This window comes from Daktulosphaira vitifoliae, unplaced genomic scaffold (genome assembly GCF_025091365.1).
Source record: "Daktulosphaira vitifoliae isolate Bord-2020 unplaced genomic scaffold, ASM2509136v1 Scaffold_2, whole genome shotgun sequence".
NCBI lineage: Eukaryota > Metazoa > Arthropoda > Insecta > Hemiptera > Phylloxeridae > Daktulosphaira > Daktulosphaira vitifoliae.
In genome coordinates, this window is record NW_026099573.1 from 13,558,874 (window position 1) to 13,570,248 (window position 11,375).

At 24.3% G+C, this 11,375-nt stretch overlaps 2 protein-coding genes across 3 annotated transcripts; both read right to left on the reverse strand.

Annotated features, from left to right (window-relative positions):
- Positions 1 to 570: 570 nt before the first annotated feature.
- LOC126897541 (protein 60A) lies at positions 571 to 6,488 on the reverse strand. The gene is made up of 6 exons (XM_050671229.1): positions 5,919 to 6,488; positions 5,551 to 5,731; positions 3,523 to 3,677; positions 2,982 to 3,185; positions 2,672 to 2,748; positions 571 to 1,776 (listed from the first exon to the last, which is right to left on the reverse strand). Exons 1-6 carry the CDS (start codon positions 6,292 to 6,294, stop codon positions 1,516 to 1,518), a joined length of 1,254 nt encoding a protein of 417 aa, XP_050527186.1. The 5' UTR covers positions 6,295 to 6,488; the 3' UTR covers positions 571 to 1,515.
- Positions 6,489 to 7,774: 1,286 nt separating this feature from the next.
- LOC126897540 (nucleolar GTP-binding protein 2) lies at positions 7,775 to 10,714 on the reverse strand. Of its 2 annotated transcripts, none has more exons than XM_050671226.1 (2): positions 10,586 to 10,714; positions 7,775 to 9,582 (listed from the first exon to the last, which is right to left on the reverse strand). In XM_050671226.1, the coding sequence occupies exon 2, from the start codon at positions 9,568 to 9,570 to the stop codon at positions 7,807 to 7,809; it is 1,764 nt and encodes a 587-aa protein (XP_050527183.1). In that variant the 5' UTR covers positions 9,571 to 9,582; positions 10,586 to 10,714; the 3' UTR covers positions 7,775 to 7,806. The 2 variants fall into 2 exon arrangements, with proteins under 2 accessions (XP_050527183.1, XP_050527185.1); XM_050671228.1 differs by lacking the exon at positions 10,586 to 10,714 and adding an exon at positions 10,190 to 10,207.
- Between the last annotated feature and the right edge of the window lie 661 nt (positions 10,715 to 11,375).

An 11,375-nucleotide genomic window follows, 5' to 3' on the forward strand; every position in this document is an offset into this window, starting at 1 on the left:
TTAGTTTACCCATAAATACAGTCCCGTTTAAGATAAAAAAAAAAAACTGTCCAAAATCAGAATTTCTAGGAATTATTGAGCATTAAAACCAAAAATCATATAATTTTTGGTAAAATTAGTATATTCTGAAGTGTTTTGGATAACAATATCCGCACCATTCATAGCTAATTTAAATTTGAGGTGTTTTTAAGTATTATGTGATTAAAAAAAGTACATTCCCAAGATTTTTGTTCTATGAGTATAACTATAATGATATAATTTTGGATGGATAAGACAAACCACCGCTATAATTATTTGAATAATACATAGATCAAAATAAAATTTTCAATGGTAATATTTCATATAAGTACCTTACTTTTAATATATTTTTTTGATAATTCTTTTATTAACCAATGTATTAATGTACCTAACCATAAGAAAATAAAAATGATAAAATTTTATATGATTAAGTATATTTAAACGGATTAGTAAAGATCAACATTAAAAACATACATAATTAAAAATTTCTTAATCCATTAATACACTTGATAATATAATGAAACTATAACTGACTTAAATAATGGAAAATAGTAAAGTTTTAAAAAAAATAATATATTATAATTAATATTTACTTTTAATTAATTTATTGGTTTGCATTTGATATTTCTATATAATTAAAGTACTTTAAATTATACATTAATAAATTAAAATCCTTTACGATGAATATAGAAATTCTTTAACACAGTTTTGTTATTTAATAAAAACAAAATTATAACAAATAACTGAATTAATATAAAAATCTGCTGCCTCATAAATAAAATGGTTTGTTTTTTTATTTAACAATTTAAAAAAAGAATAATTATAAGTTATAAAGTTGTAAAATAGTGCTCGCCTACTATTGATAAATTATCTAATAAGTAAAAAATATATATTTTATATTTCATGATACAGATTGTTTATAGTTATTTTTAGTTGACAATATTATCACTATTAGCTTTATTAAAAATGTCAATTACTACACAATAAGGGATGAAACCAATGAAATAACTAGCTGTTGCTATTTTATTATTTATATTTTAACTTAAATTAGTGGTTGTTTTAATATTCAGCTAATACTACAAACATTTAAACAAAAAAATAATTACTGTAAGTAGTTAAATTAATAATTATTATACAGTTAAAAAATAACCTCATTTTTACTGTTATAAAATATTAGATATTCACAAATAGTTAATAAATATATTGATATAAAATATTCAATTTATACCCTACAGAATAAAAAATAATTTATTTTTAAAGGGATATTTACAAATCATGTTCTCAATTATACTAACTTTAAATTTTACTCTGTCAATAATTTTCAGAGATATAAAGTAAATAGTCTTATCATCTAAAAATTATACCTTATTTTGTTTAACAATGTTTTAAAACTATAAAATTTTACATATATTACAATTTGAATGTATCAATTTATTTGTCACACAACTTAGAGTCAATGCCATTAATGTGAAAAAGATATTGTTTATAAAAAACTGATTAATGGCAACCACAGCTCTTAACAATCATATTTTTATACTTTTTTAATATGACATTATTATCCTCCAAAAAAAATAAAACTGCTTGTTGAGCCATTTTTGTTGGTGCACAACATGGTTTTGGTACTTGAAGTGGGCTCATTAAATGAACTAATGTCTGAACAATTGCATGATTAGTAGCATTCATGTGAGCATTGAGTGGAAAATTGCATTCTCCAGTACAGTAAAATGCACCATATCCATCAGGAGCAATTATCCAATCCTGTAAAAACAATAAAGTATATATTGTTATATTAAGTAGTACAAATAGTAATAAAATCTGGTATGTTTAACTCTTTCAAACCTCGGGAGTAACGAGATAGCTTTTCTTTAATTTTAGAGCACTTAAATCACAGAAAGTTAAGATATTTCACATGTTGATTTGAGATAAAATTATTATTTTTAAAAGCTTATTAGATCTAAGAATTTAAATACTAACATTTTGAGAAAAATTTTTTTTTTGACATTTGAACAAATCTCAATTCTAATGAAAATCAATTTTTTATATTTAATTTTTTTAAATAATTAAATGATACCTATTAATTTTTTAATAAACTGATCTATAAATCATCCTTAAATATTTTATTTGTTTGAATTAAAACAACAATTCAAGGAAGCTTCCAAAGTGATTTTATAAAATAAAATTTTAGTAAAATTATTTAAATTTTTTAATATTTTTGATGGTCATTATATTTAACAAGAATGTTTTTAAAAGTACAATTTTATTAAATAATTCAGTTTTGCATGAATTTCTTAGCTGATGGCGATGCTACCCTCCCTGGCTACGACAATGACATTAAGTCTATAAATCCTATTTCCTTAGTGCCTGCATGTTTTAAAACAAATATTGAGAAAAACTATTATATATACTTGGTAATACAATGGAGCATAATGAAATACTATTGCAATGAATTAACTAGGCACCATTCTTAATATATCATGCAAATTTAGAGATCTAATCAAAATCTCCCCTAAATCATGTATTTTTTATATCGGTAGTTAAAACTTTAAAGCTAAAAAATGTCTAACAGGTAACTACAATCAAATTAAGAAAAATTATTTTAAAAATATAACTTTATTAAGATGCTATTACAATGTAAATAAAATTATGTACTTACTTGCCATTCAAGATCCCTAAAACTAACATATAATGTTTGTATTTGACAACTTTTAGATTGAAAACCATCTGCAAAATCTGAAATCAATTAATGAAATTAAATAATAAATAATTAAGAAAAAACTTATTTATAAAAACTAATAATGAATTTTGTATGTTAAACATGTAATCAACACCTCAATTATATTTCAAAACATTATGAATACTATAATACAAATAGAATTATTAAAAACGAATATATTAGATATACTTTTAATACAACTCAAAGTATATGAAGCTTTACTTATTAATAAAAATTATATTTTACTTACTTTGAAAAGGATTTGAGTTATAACTACTTTCAAAAGTTTTTCTTCTATGTCTTCTATATTGTTTTTGGAAAGAAAGCCCACCAACTATATTACCACCATTTATGGCTTTTAAATAAACTACCATAAATGGTTTTTTTGCTTCTGATAATTGATGCTTATCAGCCCAAGTAACCATACCAACATCTTCTGGTTTTATTTCATGATCTAGTAAAAAATTGAAAAATAATATAACTACTTTGCAATTTAGTAAATCCTTTCTAATTTGTTTTTCAGTAAAATATAAAATTAAAAAATTTCAAAAACATAAGAAAAGTTAAAATTAGTCATCAAATGTAAAATTATTACCAAAAATCAACATAATGTTTTTAAAATAACAATAGTTATCAAGATGAATTCTTTTATTTACTTGTATAGAAATAAACAATATTTTTTTTAGTAAATATAAATATTTTTATTTTATTAATTAACATTTTAAATATAACCCATTACCTTAATTAAACTCATTTAGTAACAAACAATAATTATTAATTTTAATACTTACCTTCTTTATCAAATGAATGAACTGATACATACAATCCTCGGTTGGGATATAAATAATGTGTCCATGATATTAAAGCACCAGTAACATTAAATCGAAGCCATCCACTATAATCACTAGTTGTATTTTGAGTGTCAACAAATCTCAATGCTTTTTCTCTTTAAATAAAATAATTATATTGACCAAATTAAATTAGATTAAAAAATAAATAATACAAAAGTTAATTACTTGATAATATAGAAAATAATAAATGGTTGATTATGTTTTGATGAATTTATACATTTATTATTAAATTTAATAAAATGAAGGAAATTTGATATTTCATTACTTGAGAAATAATACAACAAATTCCATACAGATATAATAGAAACTATATCATTTTGATTGAATAATGAAACCTTTGTATTTTTATACAATATATTTATTTTGAAATAATTTTCTACCTAATTATTATTTTAATATATAAAAAATAATTTTTAATATTTCTCAATCAAAAATAAAATTTTGCTTGCTTCATTTAATTGTTGCTAATAAACAACAAAAAAAGAAGAAAATATAAAACAATAATGATTAAACTATTATTGAATAACCTTATGAACATATTGTCTAAATAGAGTTCTATTATGACTACTCCCATTATCAACATAATGTAGCCATCATCTATCACCTACCCCATAATACATGAGACTTTGTATTCACGAGTATTTTAAATATTTACCATATATATAAAATATATTTGTTTTAGCTTCGATGCAAAGCTGAGAAGGTATTGGTTTTACTATGATGCTATTTGTGTGTGAAAATTCTCGATTTTATATTTTACATTTTTAACTTTATAATGCTATAACTTATTAAAAAGTGTAAGGATCAACACAATTTTTTTGAGAAATAATATTTATATCCCTTTTTCATTTGACATACTTCATCTTAATCAGGATATAAATAAGGAAATATCAGATCATGTAGCTTTTGGAATAATCCACCAATTTTTTAAAATTAAACACTATCTAAAGATTTGCATCAAAGCGTTTTTTATGATAGTGATTTTAATCACTGTCAGATATCATTATACTTTATCCAACTATGCCGTGATCCCCCTGTGCTGGGTTTTTATTTTTAATCTGGCCATTATATTACCAGACTATGGTTATATAGCATTATATTCAGGTTTTATGATCATATAATAACAATAAAGCATGGACATATTTATTTGTTGTACTCATTATTCAGCGCATTTTGAAAAATAATAGATAAAAAACTTATAGGTAATTTATAATAGATAATTTCTAATTAATTTTGATTAAGGCTGCTGAAGCCAATTCTCATATATTTGTACTATTTTTTAAGATAGTTGGGTAATAGTTATAAAGAAATCACTAAAAGAAGAATGGCTACTTTATTTAAAAACAATCAAATAAATGCCAATAAAAACTAATTTAATATTATATAAGATCATGATAGAGCTATGTGTGTGTGAAACATGGACAACCAAACAAAGATTTGCAGTATTTGAAAGAAAAATATTACAAAGGATAATAAACTCTAAAATAAATTGGTGGAGTGATCTGGTGGTTGTGGCAAATCGCCTATATTAATCCAGAAAAAAAATATTTTGTTAATGTAGAACAATGTTACATTTTAAATTTTTGTAAGCTAGAAACAAGTTTATTATACAAAGTGATTTATTAAATTCATTAAGGATAAGACAATTATTTTCTTGGAAACTATTGAAAATCTCAAATTTTTGTGAGGAAATAATTTAAAAAATACTCTACAATAACCTGTAGTTATATTTTTTTTCATCCTTTTATGTTTAAAAAACAAAAACATAAATTGTCTTTAAATCCTTACAAATATGCAAATAATTTTGTCCTTATAACTTTTTTTTTTTTTATCCGATTGACTGTTAGTGTTTTACAATCTTTTAAATAATTGGATTTAAAATACAAATTCATCATTAATTTATTTTTAGAAATTTTACATCACAGGCAACAATAATCTATTCAATAGTTCATAAATTATATTATTTACCCATTATCTTTGATTAAAACTTGATATAAAGTCACAGCAAATATTTTTCCATCAGAAAAGTTACCAGATTGATATAAATGGATTTCTGCTGAAGTCACAATGTGTGTTTCTTCAGTAGGTATGTCATTTAATTCAAATAGAATTCTTTTGCCGTGTTCATGCCTCACATTACTTATTGGTGCTAAAGATATATATATACATATATATTTAAACTCTTACTAAACTTAGAAATAGATTAAATAAATAAAATTCAGTAATATGCAAAAATTAATTATTTAATAAAATCTATATTATTTATCCATGAATGTACAAGAAATCATGAAAAACCCAATCTTAATATACAGAAAAGAGCTAATGTAAATACTTACAATGAGTTGACAAATATAAAGTTAAAATGACATCACTATCTTGAACAGTACGATCATCATAAAGGCCAATATCTGAAACACTTCTAGTTTTTCTGTTTAAAGAACCATCTTGTTGAATAGATCTGTAAACATCAAATAAAAATTGTGGAGCTGATCCTTCTAAGTTTTTAGGTGACTTCCTTGGTTTTTTTGGAACGCCGAACATATTAAGTATCTCTTTTTCGACTTCATTGCGTTCTTCGATAGTCATGAGATCTTGTTTGACTGTTTGTACACCATTATCCAAATAAATTCCTGTCGGTGATTTTGCTTTTACATTAAATATCACTATTATAAACAGTATCAACGTATATAAAATATATTTTATTTTAACCATATTGACTTATTTTAGCTCGAGACATAAAATGTATTATTTTTCATACAAGAGACAGCAGAAAAAATGATTAATACCAGCCTCAAGCTAACACCTGTGTCAAATAATAGATTTTAAAACAATAAAATATATAGTTCTTTATATTAACCCGCGCATTGATTAACATGCCAAATAACTTATTATATTTATTATATTTGAATCTACAAGTGATAAGAAATTCATTGGTTTCCAAAATAAACAAATTGTTTAACTTCGTTGCGTAGCTGAGAACCTATTGGTTTTAATTAATCGTGTTTTTTTATTTACTATATATACTATTACTCTCGCTCTTATTAGACCGATTTTGATCAACAATATGTCAAAAGATCACATAACATATCTAGTTAAAACTATCAGTGCAATAATTTTGTAAAATTCCCTTCATACCCGGTACTATAAGGAAATGTCCCAAAAAATTACAGTTATTATAAAACAGTCATTGTTGACGTCTTGTTTTTACTATGTATTGAAATACCTTTTTGAAAACTATAAGGATTATTGCGATATTTTTATTGTTAATACTTCAACCATTAACCTTAGTACTACTGTGCGAGATTAAAAATCGTGTACAAATTTGTTTTGTTTCTAAATTGAAATTTGGAAACATATTTTATAATAATCTCAATTAACACTATATTATCACATTTTTTAATAATATTTAAAAACACCTGACTTCTTTAAATAGACTTTCAAACTAATACATTTTACTTCAATTGTCCGAAATGACAATTTCTGAGATTTATTAAAATTAAAATATTTCATTAAAACAAAAAATCATAGTTTTTAGTAAAATTAATCTATTTTGAAATCTAACAAAAAGCTGATACCATTCTAAATTATTTCAAATTAAAACTTGTTTAATATATGGTTAAAATAAGAAAAACCTTTTGGTAATGTATCCTCTTTAAGAAATCAACTTCAAGACAATGGTCTTATATTATTTTTCAAAAACAAAACCTGTTAGTTATAAAGTCAAGAAATAAGGATCTATAGCCCCTATTTTATTACATTCTAACTAAAGGTTAGTTTACCTAATCCGTTATATGGATTTTACCATGTTTCAAAATACTATAAAAAAATGTATAATATAGAAATACTAATATTATTTTATAATATCACTTTAAAAATTACGGACTACATCACATAGCAGTCTTTCAGCACTGTAGAATATTATTCTATTTTTAGCATTTATCTTGCAATGCAATTAATAAAAGAAGGACAGATCTATAAATATAAGGTCATTATATTATATATACATTATATAAATAGTTAAAAAAACCTATACTACCTTTCTCTAATTACAATCCTGGTGTACTCACCAGCGATACATAAAAAAATTTTGTTAGTTTTTATATAGGAAATAAATGATAAAAAAATTTATGAACAAATATTTTACCTAGAATAACTTTTGCAAAATCCTCTAGAAATAAAAACAAATTTTGAATTAAAAATAGTTTAAAAAAGTATATTTTTATATTAGCTCTTAAGTATTTTTCTATCTCTATTACGATTTTTAACATTTGTAACTTCATAAAAATCACTTCCAACTTTCTTCCTTTTATTTCGTAACATTAAACTTCTCTTTTGTTTGCTTGTTAAACTGTTCATATATGCTTCACGAGCTTCTAGCAATTTGACTTGTTTTTCATTTTTTCTTTCTTCTTCCTCATCACTATCTGTTGATGTTGCATTTTCATCTTCTTGATTTGGTAAATTAGCAATATTTTCAGCTTCTTCTTCAGAATCATTTTCCTCAACAACATTTAAATCTGCTCTTTTAGTGATAGGTTCATGTTCCTTTTCATTGGTAGATAATGGTATTTCAAAACCAGGAGGTACTTTATAATAAGGAATTTTCCCTCTCTGCCAATCATTTAGAACCATTCTAGCACAAAGGGTTATATCAGCTTCTCCACCCTTTAATAATTTACCTGTTTTAGTACCCAATTGTGATAGAAAATCTTCACCGTCATCCCAACTAACAATTCCATATGTTTTAGATAAATGTTCATCTTTGACTCTTTCCATTAATGAAGATATGTATTGAACTGGATCTGGTACAAGTTCTACTCTAACAACACCCTTCAATACTTTTTCAGTATCAGTTTCTGTATTAGTTGCATCATAAACTACTCCTGGGCAGTCAATAAGAAATATTCGTTTCATCAATGTAATATATTGCCATACTTTGGTTTCACCAGCAATAGGAGCAACTTTGCAAACCTTTTTTGAACGCAGAGCATTAATAACTGAACTTTTTCCTACATTTGGGTATCCAATAAAACCAACACTAATTTGTTTTCTCTCTGAATGCAATTTTGTAAACTGTCGTAGTAAATTAATTACAGCACCTTTCCCAAATGGATGTGTTAAGGATGCATGAAATGCTATAGTAGGATATTCTGAACTAAGTACAGCTACCCATCTTTGAGTAACCCATACTGGTACGAGATCAACTTTATTTAATACAAATATCAAATGTTTGTGCGGTTTTTCTTTTTTCAAAAAATTTTCAATATGAGCACAACGTGTACCAGGAGGATCTCTGACATCAAGAACCATTATAATTACATCTGATGAGTCAATTACTTTGTATAACTCATTCCATATACGTCTACTTTGCCCAGCAGCCATTATCCAATCACGAGGTGCCTTTTTTTCTCCTGTATCTTCACGAACTAAGTCCAAATCTTTATCATCTGAATAAGACTCATTAATAGTATTTACTGTGTCAGATAAATGTTGTTCATCTCTTACAATCAAATTTGGACGTTTACGGGTTTTTTTAGAGCCAAATACGCTTTCAAAACTTTCAGTTTCAAGAATATGAACACGATCGTGTTTCTTTTTTTCATTTAATAGTGTAATTGGTAAACCAGTTGGCTTCATGATTATATCATATGGATTACGTACAGCTTTACCAAGTTCTTCTTGAAACTTCTGTAGGGCATTTTGTCCAATAACTCTAGTGTTATCAAACCATTTACGATTTGGTTCAACACGAGCTTGGGTACCACATGGCAACCAACCTTGAAATGGTGCAGCTTGAATTATTTTGCCTTTTCTATCACGTTTTGCTTTAAAATTTCTATACATTTGAAGTCTTTTAATAGTTGCTTTAGTCCTAACTTTTGCAACACCTTTTAAATTATCAGTTTTTCTTTCTGGATTCATACTGTGACTAGACCTATTAAACCCTTGGGTTCGAGGAGCTTTACTTGTAGAACTTGATTTTGCCATTTTATTAATTATCTATTAACAAATTTTAAACACCATAAAAAATTATTATTATAATATTTTTAAAGTATTTAGAATACCTTAAAAATAAAAAAAATTATTAAAATACTTTATAAGATTGTAAATACCATGAGTAGCCACATGATCTATAGAACATTAGCTAAACTATATTTGGAACAAATAAATTTTTACAAATAAAATTATAAATTTTGGAGCTTTAAATTTATAATTGATTTATTAAGAGTAAATTTTACAATAACATTGTTTATTTTTTAAATAATACATATTAAAAATATTGCTTATACAATATATGCTATCGAGTAACTTATATACCTATTGAAGTCTTAATCCAGCCCAAGAGATATGATTAAATAAAAGACGTATAATGTAAATTATACACTAAGAGAACATCATTACTAAGTTGATTCAACAGTCAATAAGTACAGGTTAAAAATTATTTAATTAAAATTAAATGAAATTATTACATGGAATTGAGATTCAATATTAAAAAAATTATCATTTTTTTTTCTTATAATATAAATTACTGAACTCTATGAATCTCATCCCAAAATTTGAAGTTAATAGAATTGTTTTTTTTTTAATAAATAAATAATCACATTACCTAGTCTGAAAAAAAAATATATTCAGTAGTATACTGTTAACTCTTGAATAAAATTTATAATTCAGGATAAGGCAGTGAAACGGACCTGATTTTACATCTAGTGATATTTTTGTAAAAAGATAGGCTTTAATACGAGAAAAAATAACACTCAATGAAAATTTAACGTTTTTTAAAAAAAAACTATGAGAAAAGATGAAACTTAATTATCATTAAGCTTAATTAAAAAAAAAGGCATTGAAGAGTATAACTCATAAAATATATAATTAAAAATGCTTTTCAATATACTTTCAATTTATGAAAAAAAGTTGCCTAACTTTTGTAGTTATTTTAAAATCACTCTTTTCGTTGCGCGACTCATAATATTCAAACTACTATATGTTTTATAATAATACTTACTATGTATATATAAATATTATATTCTTTTTTTAATAAATAAATAACTTGTAGCTACAACCATGTGCACATTATTTAACTTGTTAACAAGAGCTATGATAATAATATGTCATTATCATAGCTATATAAAAATAGTCTATGTTATTACCATAGATCTTATAAACATGGATAAGACATTGATGCGTTATCAGTGAACATTATGGTGATAATAAATTGAGGCTATTTGTTTGCATTATTACATGATAAAATTTTACTTTTTATTATTTAATAGTTAGTAATAACTAATTAGTATGAGTTATTTATTTTATAATAATATAAAAGTTATAATTTATAACTTATTAAAAAATTAGAAAATAGTATCTTATGTGCTTATTACAATTAAAATATAAACAAACGGCCTTACATTCATATCAATTCATGTCAACGAAAACACAAGTACCTCAATTATGAATGCCCTATCCATGTTTATAAGATCTATGGTTATTACACTTGATAATAAATAATCAACAAGCACACTATTTTGATAATTCCACTTATTAATTCGCAAACGTTACATGTATGGGATATTAAAATCTTCTATTGTATGTACCATGAAAAATTGCTGATCTTGTCACTGTGAAAAAGTTATGAAAATTATAATAAAATAAATTAATATTAAAAAACTCCAGCACAGGGGGGTCGTGGCTCAGTGGTGACGTGGCATAGTTGAATCAAGTATAATGATATCTGACAGTGATTAAAAACGCTTCGATGCAAATCTTTAGATTGTGTTTAATTTAAAAAAAATTGGTGT

Coding starts and splice junctions, on each gene's coding strand:
- LOC126897541 (XM_050671229.1), bottom strand. CDS start 6,294: ATGGTTAAAATAAAATATATTTTATATACGTTGATACTGTTTATAATA. Junction 5,732..5,918: donor TTTATATTTGTCAACTCATT/GTAAGTATTTAC, acceptor ATATATCTTTAG/CACCAATAAGTAATGTGAGG. Junction 1,777..2,671: donor TTAGGGATCTTGAATGGCAA/GTAAGTACATAA, acceptor TTGTTTTTACAG/GATTGGATAATTGCTCCTGA.
- LOC126897540 (XM_050671226.1), bottom strand. CDS start 9,570: ATGGCAAAATCAAGTTCTACAAGTAAAGCTCCTCGAACCCAAGGGTTT.